Source organism: Aulonocara sp. 'chitande type north' Nkhata Bay, linkage group LG10 (genome assembly GCF_057382095.1).
Source record: "Aulonocara sp. 'chitande type north' Nkhata Bay isolate Kocher_YH1m ecotype deep benthic linkage group LG10, A_spYH_male_GT1.1, whole genome shotgun sequence".
NCBI classification, from domain to species: Eukaryota; Metazoa; Chordata; class Actinopteri; order Cichliformes; family Cichlidae; genus Aulonocara; species Aulonocara sp. 'chitande type north' Nkhata Bay.
Window position 1 is genome coordinate 11,207,926 of NC_141353.1, and position 13,308 is coordinate 11,221,233.

General features: G+C 44.5%; 1 protein-coding gene across 8 annotated transcripts in view; it reads right to left on the reverse strand.

The window, feature by feature from the left end:
• Positions 1 to 4,584: 4,584 nt before the first annotated feature.
• prr7 (proline rich 7 (synaptic)) overlaps positions 4,585 to 13,308 on the reverse strand; it is a 31,263-nt gene continuing 22,539 nt past the window's right edge. For all 8 annotated transcript variants that reach the window (XM_086308229.1, XM_086308230.1, XM_086308236.1 and 5 more), the window contains one exon: positions 4,585 to 6,037. In XM_086308229.1, the coding sequence (XP_086164355.1) occupies positions 5,484 to 6,037 (554 nt within the window). In that variant the 3' untranslated portion in view covers positions 4,585 to 5,483. The remainder of the gene's footprint in view (positions 6,038 to 13,308) is intronic.

The window sequence follows — 13,308 nt, forward strand, 5'->3', positions numbered from 1 at the left end:
CTGAAAAGAAGAAAGAACTGAACTGTTGTTGATGGTGAGGCTGTGAGCTGCAAAGCTGCAGCCGAGTATTGTTGAAACACCAACCGTAAGAATAAAGTATGATGAAAAGCATGAAACCATGTGGAGTTATTACCCCTCCGTATCCACAGCTCCACTCTACTCTGTGGCTTCCTCAGAGTCTACATACACTAATCTACTGATGATTTCTCATTAGAAACTTTACAGCTGCTGGTTGTGACCGGCTGACACTGGGACGAGTGTTTCCTGAGTACGTGCTTCAGGCAAACGTGTTCAGCTGCTCTAAATGAACAGTACTGGTTTTTACCAAAGTGGGTTTTTAAAATTTCTATAATGTTAATCGACCAGTGAGTGCAAGCTCCTTAAGGAAAACCATACTTTTAATTTTAAAATTATTTTAGTTATCGACACATTTTCTTATTTAATTTTAGAGAAAAAGCTGAAAAAATTGTAAAGCACAATATTAGTTTCTGATTAAGAAATTATTTACTTGCATTCATGAAAAATAGCTTTTTTATATATAACAAAGGTGAATTCAGTTTATTATGTGGCTATTAAATAATAGCATAAAAAAGTGTGTTTTGTTGTTGTTATGGAAGGTGGTCTAATAAACTCCACTGGCCTTGAACCACGACACACCTGCACCTGTGTTACAGCTGTACCTCTCTCCTGACGGTACATACTGATGAAGATTTGAGCCAAAAATGTCTCATTTGGACTCCTCGCTCGCATCGTCAGACCTTCTGTCCACTCTTCTGTAGTTTGCCTCACCTGTCCTCCCAGTTTCCCTTCCACTGAAACCATTTCTGGCTTCAGTGAACAGTACACGGATCAGCTGAAGGTCCAGATGTAGACTCAGGTCTTGCGTCCTCGGATTCTTAAGGACGTGACTTTCAGATACGAATCATCTGCAGAAGATTTTTGCAGTTTCCTTGATTTTTGATGACGAATCTGTTTTTGGGAACAGAAATCCTGTTGTATGCTTGAAACTTGTTTACTGATCAAACGGGCAACGACTGCAGATCTCAGATCTTTGACCTTCAGACTTACTGTCCAGCTGCTGGACTTTAGTAGTTCAGTCAACACTAAACGGTACATTTAGATTTACTGACAGCTGTTAGGTCAGTCAGTTTTCATTAAATGTGTGATGGTTGGCAGGAAGTAGCGTTTGTGCCCTGGAGCTGTTAAAATTGTTAGCCAGGAGCACCAACTGACAACTTAATGGCAGAGTAATTACGTTCAGTCTGAACAGGCTCTTATTTACATTTGCCAGCGATACAAACTTCATATTAGCAGCACGTCTACAAACAGCAGGAATGTTTTGAGCCTAAACGACTCTTTGAATTTTCACTAAACATCAGCGGCGAGGTGCGTTTCCTGAGGCTTTGATGTATAAAACAAACCACCAAATCGGTCACAGCCAAAGGCTCCTCTGTGAGTCTTTTAAGAAGCAGCTCTCGGTAATTTTACGCATCGTAGTTGAAGAATCTGAGGACATCTGACTTTTTTTAATCACAAAATATTTCACAGAAACTCATCTCCGCTGCACGAGGCTGAGGCGAGGAGATGAAACAGACTCGCTGTGAGCTCGTAAAGAAAAGAGAAGACGTGAGGCTGAGGTGATGGATTTGTCATTACAGCAGATTTCATTTCCACATCTCTCACTTCGTCTGACACCCCAAGAAATAAGAATATTCGGATGAGGACACGTGTTCAGCCGGGATGTCGAGGTAGAAGAGAAGGAATATTATTAAACAGAAAAGGAGTTTCACGGGCTCTGAGGGAGCAGCTCAGGGAGATCTTACAGTTTTGATGGAGATGCATAGAAAAGGTCAGAGTCCTCTGTGTAAATGCAAAACACATTTTTCAACTGATTTCATTTATTAAAGGGAAAAACCATCCAAACCTTCCTGCCCCTGTGTGAAAAAGTAAAACCTAATAACCGATCGCAGTCGAGCATCTGTAATGACTTTCACTGTGGAGGATATTTTTTGCAGGATTGAGCATGAACTGTGTGTTTAAGGTCACACCAAAGCATCTCGGTCGGATTTAAGTCCCAACTTTGACTCGGCCAAACCAAAACCTTCATTTTGTTTTTCCATCCCTTCAGATGGAGGTGCTCTGTGCTTTGGATCGTCGTCCTGCTGCAGAACCTGAGTGCTCTTAGCACATAGCCGGATGTTGTCCTGCAAGATTTTCTGTTTGAGAACAGAATTCATGTTTCCATCAGTTACAGCGAGTCGTCCAGAAGCAGCGAAACACCTCGGACCATCACGACCACCATGTTTCACTGTTGGGGTGATGACCGTTTTGATTCCAGATGTAACGCGACTCAAACCTTCTGAAAACTTAAGCTTTTGTCTCGTCGCTCCACAGAGTTTTTCCCCAAAACTCTCAGTGATCATCAAGTTGTATTTTGCCAAATGTGAGACGAGCCTTTGTTTTAGTCAGCGGTGGTTCTCTCCCTGAACTCTTTGTTTTTGTTGACTCGTGACCTCTGACCTTAGCTGTGAAGCCTGCAGTTCTTTAGATGTTGTTCTGGGTTTCTTGTGACCTCCTGGATGAGTATATGTGGTAGGCCGGCTACTCCTGGGAAGGTTCACCACTGTTCCTACATCACCTTGTTCTCAAGTTATCACATTCACAGGATTTTCACGTACTTTTCCGCAGAGTCAGGCAGGTTTGGTAGCTTTTTTTGCAGCTTAAAAGATGAAATAGTTTTAAAATTTCATTTAGTATTTGCTGTTGTATTTAATGTGATAAATAAGCAAAAGATGAAGAAATGAGGAAGACGACAAACACTTTTTCAGAGCACTGTGTGAGGACAGAGAGCCGGGAGGTGTGCAGTAGGAGGGACAGATGGGTTTGAAATGGGGGTGGGATTACATCAGGGATCTGAGCCCCTTGTTTGCAGGGGTGATGGACAGGTGAGGGGGTGAGGGGTCATGTGGATCTGTATCTGTGAAGGCAACGTCATGATCTGCAGTGAGAGTAGGGAGCAGGTGGAGGAGAGCCTGGAGAGGTGGAGGTATGCTTCAGAGAGAACGTAAGTCAGTAGAAGTTAGAACACAGGTGTGAGAGGGAGACAGGTACAACAGTGAAGATAGGAGGAGCAGAGGTGGGAGGAGTTTAAATACTTCAGGGTAAAGAGAGTAGAATTCTTGTATAAGGCTTTTTCAGTTCTGTGATATTATTACCGTTTAATTTGGTTACACTGTTACACTCATTGTACCTACTCGTCTTCCTTTGCCTGTTTTAATTTGATAGTAAGTCTGCCGAATTTTCTTAGAGGTTTATTTCTTCCTTTCCTCCATTTTCATACTTTCAGCTGTACCTTGGTTCCCTCATGTCTCCATTTAGCCCTCGGTGTGTATCAATTTGTAGTCCTATCTAGGGATGGGTACCGGTATCCGGTGCCATGATGGCACCAGTTCTGACATAAACGGTAGTAACCAGACCGAAAAGCAGCGCACATTTCGGTGCTTTATTTTCCTGAGATGTCATGCACTTTGGATTCTAGCCAATCATTTTACGTTTCCGAGGATAGTAGGCGGGTCCAGGTACGTACGTTCTTTTAGAGCAGAGCTACAGATTAAAAATGCCCAAGGCGAAGCGGTCAAACGTCTGGCTGTACTTCACAGCAAAAGATGCAAACTCAGCAGCAACAAGTGCTTTAAGCTGATACTGTGATACTGTCAAAGGAGGTAACGCCTCAAATCCGATGAAACACCTGGCGACGTGTAGCGTTTTTTTAAAAGCCAAGAAATGCGCCGTATTTGATAGCTTGCTGCGAGACCTCACACCGTGCACATATTGGACCCGGAGTTAGCAACATCCCCCAAAAACCCGAAGAGGAGAGTCCTGGCCCCTAGCCCTGCCAGTGTAGCAGAAATGATGATGATGATGATGCAGCAGCAGCCGTTCTTCTCTGCGTGAGTAGCTTAATGCTGTTCGTGTGTAATTTACGTTGAGTAGGCTAACCACGTTATTACATTAATGCATGTAAGGTGAACTAGCAAACATCATCATAGCTACATGCAGCTGTCTTCTTGTTTGATGGCAGATACTCCCTTCACCCTGGCCAAAAAGGCTAAAATGACCAAAGAAAAAGTGGAAAACAGTTAAACATGAGAGGTTTTTGGACAAAGTTTGTGTTTTTTTCCATTGTTTAAGCACTGCTTCCAGCCAAGAGTGATACCATATATGCCCCATAGCTGCAAAAAAGGCTAACATTGTTATCTTTTTACAAAAAAAACAGCTGAACATGAGAGGTTTTTGGACAAAGTTTGTGTTCTCTATTCTTTAAGCACCGGTTCGAGCACCGTTTCAAAAGTACCGGTTTGGTACTGGTATCAGATAAAACCTAAACAATACCCAACCCTATTCCTATCCTTCTCCTTAGTCTGTTTCCGGTTGTGGATTTTATTTGGAATTCAGCCTCTGGCCTGGAAAAAAGGTTCACTCCTGTTTGTTTACGCCCTGCCTCAGTAATCCTTCCATCTGTGTTATATTAATAAACGTTTATTTTTTGGATCTTTTCACAAAGCACAGGAAGACGCGTCACAGATGAAGATGTTTTTATTTCACAAGGCATTTGTCACAAAGTTTAAAAGAATGATTGGAAGTTTTTACATGGAAAAATCTTTTCTTTTTCATATCAGAGACCCAGCTGACGTCAGCCGGTGACCATCAAAAGGGCAGTGCCAGCAGTTTGCGGTAAAGACGACACTGAAAACAACAAAACAGCGCGTTACAAAATGAATCCAAGCGTGCTCGTCTCTGTGGCTTTCTTGTACTCTGCACAGCGGAATCCAAACAACTCTGAAGGTAAACTGACCTTCAGCATTTCGCCTCTAATATCAGAGACGTGCTGGCCGAAGGTCACCGTGTGCTCTTTTGTAAGCGTTAATGCTCACAGTCCTCGAGGAGGAGGCAAGCTGTGAACAGGATAAAAGAAGAGAGGTCGTCGTGGGCTACAGACAGTTTCCCGGAGCCATGGCAACAGCAGCCTCGTACAATAGGTTGTTCGAGTGCAGCGAGAGGAGGAGAGATCGGGGATGAATGAAAGTGCGCCACGAGAGAGGGTAGTTAGGGCTGGAAATGAAGGCGATAGTAAGTCTGCATGAAAGGCAGGGCAGCCGCTGTGCTTACTGCTCGTTTGGATTCTCGTCCTCTGCCTCCTTTCCTTTCCTCCTGGTGTTGACTTCAATGTGACAGCAGAATTCCTCTGACTCGACAACAGCGCTTTGAAACAGTGTGTAATATGCCTACATAGCTGAAAGCCTCGGTCCTGGCAGAGTTAAGTGGCAGCTTTTGCCCACTGAGCTGCAAGGGGGAAATTAACTCCTGACACCTCTCCAGCCCTAAAACCCTCTTTGGGCAATTAAATCTCTACTTGTAGCAGCGTTATGATACCAAATGTCCAGCTTTTTAGATGTTTATCCTTTTTCTGACAGGATTCGAGCCTAAACAGCAGTGCTCCGGCCCAGCAAGGGGAAGGCTGTTGGCATGCCACAGCTGGGCTCCAACCCCCTGAGTCCATGGACCCCCTGAAGCCCTTGCAACCCTCCTTGGAACCCCTGAATCCCTCCTTGAAGTCCCTGTATTCCACCTCTAAGTCCGTCATTATGAGTCCTCGGGTCTCTGCGGGGCATGGTAGCCATCGCGGCTGTAGCCTGAAGGGATCGGGTTGCAGGTGGGGTGAGGTTATTGTGGTTCAGATCCATGTTGGACAGGAGGTGACCCAAAGAGTCCCAGCGCTGAGACGAAGGCAGGCGTATCAGGGAGGAGTAGCCTCGGTCGGGGAACACGGTAGCCGCAGGAGGCTTGCTAGTCTCGGATGTGAACACCGGGGCGCGATCGTGAGGTTCCCTTAAAGACGGCGGTGCGGCTCGGAGAGGGGCGGGCTTCAGGTACGTTCCCCCCCGCGGGTCAGCCAAGACCTCGCAGTAAGGTGGAGGAGGATCATCCATCAGAACTGCCTCCTCGTAACAAGGCGGCTTCCCGAACACATCCGTGTCTGCAAGAACGAGAAAATGGGAGTTAGCATTACGGACCGATAAGCTATAAACTGCAGTTCCCCTAATGGCCACTGGAGGCTGTTTCCAAAAAGGAGTCAATCCTTATAGACTCCCACTTTAAAATGTCCAATCTCAGGCCAGAGCTGCTTAATTATACCCACAGCATAGTTTTAATTATTTTTATTCAGCATCGTTATGGATTAATCTAAGAATTACTTAATCAAAGCTCTTCTTCAGTCTTTTAGTTTAGCTCCATTCCTCTTGGGTGGAGCTGAACTAAACAGCAGGTAATGGAGTATTAGTATTAGTAGTAGTCTTTGTTTTCCAACTGAATCATTTAATCGAAACCTGGTGGCTTGCAGTGCAATAGCACCTGTCGTAAAAGGGAATCAGCTGCCTGAACTAACACTGTTCACATTTAAGTAACAGGCAGAAACTTTTAGATCACAGCTATTAATTAACACCATTGTGATGAGCTCAGTTATTTTGTGTTGTGTGTTTGTTGTCATCCCAAAGTGAAGTCTGTAGGACCAGGAAGAAAAACACTAATGAGCTTCTTCCCTGAAGCAGACCAGAGGGAAACCTCAGCTTTCACTGCAACACAGCATCCATTTATCATAATACATGCCTGATGCAGTGTGATACACTGGAATAAAGCCAATGTGCAGCACACACACACACACACACACACACACACACACGCACACACTTCATTTTCAGGTCACAACCCAAACAGCTTGTGATTACCGCACGCCCGCTGCGACACCTGTGACTGTGCTCGGCGGCAGGAACAAAAGCCATCACAGGACTTCTGCTCCGAGTTTGCGTTTCTTTCTTGTTTTACCAAATCTCTTTCCGTCTCTCTTACATCACTCACTCCTATTTCAGGTCCGCTTGTTCTCCAGCTTTCCGCCTCCCTCTCAAGACTTCATGAGTTCGAGCGGAGAAACTGCATTGCAGCACGTTGTGCAACAAGAGAAACACGAGCTGATGGCACACAGAGAAAGAAGAGGTGATGATTCTCCGGGCTGGTGTCAATGGTCTGAAGTTTGTATACATTAAGATTTAAAACCACTCTCTCTTTGATAAATCAGAGCGCACTCAGATATTCCCCCAATGCTACAAAATGCCAAAAAACTCACAACAAACCAGTCAGGAAACACAAATGTCAGATGAGGAAAGCAGCGATGATTCATCCGTCTGAGATTTCAATTTACTATTTACTACAGAGGAAACACTGCGTGTTGCTTATGTACACTTGGCAGTGCTGAGTGAGGGAAACATGGAGCCATTTCAGTTCATCTGTGGAAAACTGAGTTAAAGTTTCTCATTCAGCCCAGAGGGAGCTCGGAGTAGAGCCTATTCAGCACGGGCGGCCCTGATGTAGACCCAGAACTCGCTGGAAAGATTATAGATCACCAACACAGAGGCGCATTTGTCAGACGCCTCCTGTTTTGCCGTTACATCATGCGAGGTGTCCTTTAGCGTTCCTGCAGTTTTCAGATGTGCAACGTCTGAGATCCTTCCCAGACGCCTTAACGCCCACTCACATCACATGACAGGGTGGGGCTAGGTCTCACAATGGGTTCACCTGAAACGCTGGCTGACTGTGACTCACACCTGTCTTCACATGTAGAGGATCATTAGGGGGTCCGTGACCCTCTCGGAGACACTCCCACAGGGCTTAAATCCACCAGTTGCTCTTAAAACTGAAGAAGCTTCTTGGACGAAACATCTATAACAAACAAGTCCAGACGCTTTTCTTTCCGAGCTCTCAGACTACGATGACCTGGATGACTGAGAACCTTCACAGACGATGTGCAACGCCCTGAAAAAGAGGTTGGCGGCTGGCGGCTGCACAGATTCCTGGATTAACAGTCAGGAAATTACATTTCAATACATCACAAAGGCTCATTAGTTAATCTGCAAGCCGAGCAGATAGAAAGGAAAAAAAATAAGTGTAAACACATCAAGTGCGGCTCCTGAAGACCATCGTTATACCGACGGCACTGTATGCAGCGGAGACTTGGAAATCAACTGCAAAGATCAACCGCCATCTTGACGTCTTCCAACAACGTTGTCTTCGACGGCTGCTCAAAATCACATATCGGGATCGCGTTACCAATGAAGAAGTATATCGCCGTGCGGGAGTAGAGCCGCTCCATGTCCAAGTCACCAAGCGTCGGTTCAGATTTGCCGGTCACATCCTTCGGCTACCGGACCCGAGACCTGCCCGTGTCGCAGTTCTGTGGAACCCGAAGAATGGAAAGAGACGGCGAGGAAGACCTAAAATAACATGGAGGAGGACTTTCCTTGAAGATTTACGTTCAGTCGAACTGTCATGGGATGAAGCAACAACTGCCGCGATAGACCGAGTTCGATGGCGTTCTCTTGTCGCCCGATCGGCGCGGGAGGATCTAAGTCTAAGTCTAAGTAAACACATCAAGTAAGCCTCAGAAAAACAGCAGCGCAGCGGTCATTAAGTCAAACCGATGTGAAAAGTTCATACTTCCAACACAACACAATGTTTTTCACAGCTGAAACAAACTAAGGGGAGTTACTTGTTACTTGTTGCTAGAGCGTCACTTTGACCATTACAGGCATCAAAACTGATTCTGGCTCCTGCACTGAATATATTTATTTAAGGTTTAGAAGTCCACAAACTGAAGTAATCACGAGGCTGCACTTTGGAACACGTCTGACACTCGTCTGAGCCTGCAGAGATTTAATCACCGAGGATGAGAAGCTGCCTGTGGATCCGTGGAGATGATTGTAATTTGGTGAAATTGTCTGAAATACCGTAATTTGCTATTCTCCTCCTGATTTCCTTTCTTGCAGGATGCGCTCTGATTATGCTGCACAACAGGAAAGCGAGCTTTTAGATGGAGTTGAGAACGTCTCTGTCGGTTCACGCTTTGCAGCAACAGGTTCGTTTTTCCACATTGTTCTCGCTCCTAATTGGCTCGTTCACACCTGCTACTAATTGCACTGATGGACTCGTCTGTTTTACATTTGCGAGAATCTCAAATCTCTGCAGTGAAATGTTGACACGCAGGTTCAGCAGAAGCACCTGCACAGGTTTCTGCTGTGCTGCTTTCAGGGAACGCTGGGACATTAATCACGGTCAACACTCGGCTGAATGGTTTCAGCTGACGTGTGAGATAAGTGAAGGGAGCAGCTGTGTCTGCAGTGCGGCTGAAACAACAGAAAACAAAGTGCTGAACTGTTGTGGCTTTTAAGCGGCGTGTCTGCTACCTGACACAGATTACTTTGACATTTTCTGACATTCGAGAAAGAAGCAACTGGAGGTGGTTCTGCTGCAGAGAGCACAGCAAAGGGTACGATTCAGGAAAACCTGACCGGCAGCCGGCGAGAGCCGAGTCTATGTTTCAATGAATCGTCAGGAACAATCTAACCCTCAGGCTGCAAACACACATCAGTCGAACAGCAGATTTCTGGAGCTGAAAGCCATTTTTATATCCAAGCTGATGAATGTTGCCAGATCGTGATCAATATCTGTCGAATGTTGCACAAGCTGCCGTCCTCCTCTTTCAAACACGGAAGAAACTCGGCTCTTCAGACTGCTGCACCAAAAGCAACTGTGCGACTTCTTTAGCCAAGAAATCAACTATATTCTCTCTCACACACACACACACACACACACACACACACACACACACACACACACAGGTGTTATGTTTGGGATCGCTCCACAGTTTCTGCAGAGCTGTGAAAAGACTGGCTCTAAAGATATTCAAGGACAGTTTGCCTGCAGCTCAGTCTGTTTAATCATGTAGACACGATCAAGACAAGTTGCTGAAGTTCAAATGGAAGCATCAAAATCAAAAAGGTGATTTGATCGACTTTGTCAGACGAGCTGGTCTGAGTCTGTAAGGTTTTTTAGAGAATGGCGGCAGTTCTTCGGGTGACAATAGATTGTTGATGGCAGGAGTCAGAGAAGAATGGCAAGATTGCAACAGTAACTTTGACAATCACTGGTTTGAACCACAGTCTACAGAAGAGAATCCCTGAATCCACAACCTACGAAGCAGATGGGCTACAGCAGCAGAAGAGCTAAGAACAGCAAACTGATGCTACGAGTCACACGAGCTCACAAAAATCGCACAACAGATGGCTGGAGAGACGTTTCCTGTTCGGGTGAGTCTAGATTTCATCCAACATTCAGATGGCATTGTCTGAATTTGGTGTAAACATCATGAAAGCATGAAGGTATCCTGACTTGTTTTCGAGCCCTCAATGCTGAGCATTGTTTAAGCACCACAGCTTAGCTGACCACATCCATCATCTGATGGGTGCTTCAGCTGGGATAACACACCGTGTTGCTTAAATCATCTCATATTAGAGCAACAGAGGGGAAAAAATAAACTTTCAGGGGTGAATTTGAAGTTCATGAAGTTAAAAAGACTTTTTCTGTGAAACTGGCTCAATCTGTAAGCCAGTGACGAACCATGACATGAAAAGTGACTAAAATAGGAATGATTAATTGGTTTTTTGTTTTTTTTGTCACAATCTAACAGCCAGGGGTCAAAACACATCCAATTACTTTTCCACAAGAAGTGAGAACTGACAAGAAATGCTGCCATAAATACACTAATCAGAGAAAGGAAGAGAGGAGGAGGCAGGGCCAGAAAAAGCTGACGAAGGCTCTGAGAGAACCGCTTCAGCTGGAAAGTCCTCCAAAATCTGTCCACCACGCGAGTGTTGTACTGCGATCACTGACGAGTGTACCGCTAATTTGGGTTTGTAGGCATCACCCTGAGAGGTAACAGCAGCTGTATGCAAGATCCCCACCGCAGGGAAAAGGGTAACACCACCTGGGTCTGGTGCAGTTCCCCCCTCCAGGGGCAAGGGTACCTAGACCCGGGGCTTAGAGTACGCTTGGGGAGTGTGATCGTGTGTACAGCGTCTCTCTATGTCTGTCTCCACGTTGGTTGAGTGTGGAGTAAGTGCATATGAGAGCATGAGGGTGGGAATGGATGTTTGTATCTGTGTGTGCCTGTATGTCTGTGTCCATATGTCAGGTTGGGTATCAGACACCACCTCTCTGGGGACATCTCAGTCCCCCCCCACACACACACAAACTACACCCTTTTTGGCTCCTACCTCAAAGCACACTGTGTGCTGTTGATCTTACGTGCTGCACAATAATGTTTAACATTTAGTATTTACTGTCATATTCCCATAGATCATCGTGATGTTGTTTATTGTGTTGCTCTTGTCTTCTTCTGCTTGTTTTCTTTTTTTCTCAACAGGTGATCCAGGAAAAGACAAAGAGGGAAAAGAAAAAGACAAAGGTGATGAAGCAGATTTTCATTCTCTTTTCTCCTTTTTCTTTCCCTCTCCTTCTGTTAACTTTCTTCTTGTTTTTCTTTCCCGTCCCCGAGTCCAGTCTGGCCTGATTACAATAACTTAGAATAAAAATAACTAATAAAGATCAAATAAACTATGACAATCAAGTGGACCAGTATAGCAAAAGGCCCACTTGGGAAAGTAAATCTGTTCTTGGCCTTCAGACAATAATTCTGATGGCTACAGTGCCAGACAGGACACACACACACACACACACACACACACACACACACACACACACACACACACACACACACACACACACACACACACACACACACACACACACAAAAGAAGCTGTATGCAAGATAAAACCTATTGGATGGCGTTAAGAACATTTTATGCTGTAGTGCCTGAAAAATGACCCACGCCCACACCCGTCAGCAGCAACCCACATACCAACCAACAGCCTGTTTACAGCCACCACAGCAAACAGCAGCGCTGGAAACCTGCAGCTGTTTGGTGAACTGTTGCCATGAAACGGGCCTTACTCATCACTGCAAATGTGTTTGTTTATACCTGGCCAGAGTCCATCAAACATGGCTCACAGATACCTGCAAGATCAGGTTACTATTGTTTCTCAGCTCTGCACTAAATCCCCTATCAACACGCCAGCTGTAAACAACACCAGCAGCTGTCAGGACGGCTTTAAATACCCAGCGAACGCTCAGCAGGACGTCAGCAGAAACACGCGGGGCTGATGTTTCCACCGGAGGGTCGGACGTGTCCGAAGCTGAAAGCGCTCACAGGATTAAGCTAATGGGAACCACGGTGGCATCCATTAGACAAAACTGACCCAGTTCAGCTGCTGTGCCTAAACCATCAAAGCTAACAATAAGAACCTTTGACTGAGGGCATTCATTCATTTCTGATCTTTGGATGATTTTCCTGTTAAACTCGAGTCTCCATCAACAGCTTTACTTTGACAATTTTGTTTCCAGCTAATGAGGAAGATGTTGAGGATTATAAATGAGTCAGAAAAGGAAGAAGGATTTGTAGTTTTCCTTCCTTAACACGGCTTCCCTTTAAAAAAAAGAAGGAAAAATCCCAAAAGCCTCGTTTATTTTAATGGAAAACCTTTTTTGATTTTTGCAACTAATCCTGTGAGTTTAACAAAAATTATCATTTGGTTCATTCATGATTTGTCTACATCATCACTATGATGACAACCACAGAAAGCTTAGTTACTGTCGCCATCAATGAATGAACTGACACGTTTAGACCAAAACTAGAACACGCTAAATTTATGAACCAAAACCTAAAAGGAAAAAAATATTTTCAAAGGGAAAAAAGATTTTTAAATGAAAAAATCTGAAGAAAATGCAAGAAAAAAAACTAGTCAATGTGAAAATCCTTTGACCTCTGACCTTTAAGCTACTGGGACTCGAAGTCATCTGAGATTGTTAGTAGATGCATCTATGGTATCAATTTAAAAACCCCGCGTGACCTCGTTCTTCAGTTATATTGACAAACTGCTCACACCGCCCGCCCGGCAGGGTGACAACTGAACCCCATCAGCCTTTTACGGGTGATGGGAAACAACAAACGTTTAAAAGGGGGAAAAAGAGAAAGCGCAATTTATGATGGGGAAAAACAACAACAACAACAACACCTTTAAAAAAAAATACTGCAAAATTTACAAGGAAGTGTTAAATTTAAGAAGAAAAACCACAAATTTATGATGAAAAAAATTAAAGTGATAAAATAGTAAATTCATAAAGGATCAACCAGCTAAATTGAAGGATGAATAAATACAATTTTCAAGGGAAACAAATTGGTAAATTTGCAAGACAAACACTGGGGAAGCTACAAGAACGGAGAAGATCTGCAAATCCAAGAAGAAAGTGCTTATTCTGTGAGGGAAAACTGTCAAATCCAAGAGGAGAAATTCTGCATTTAA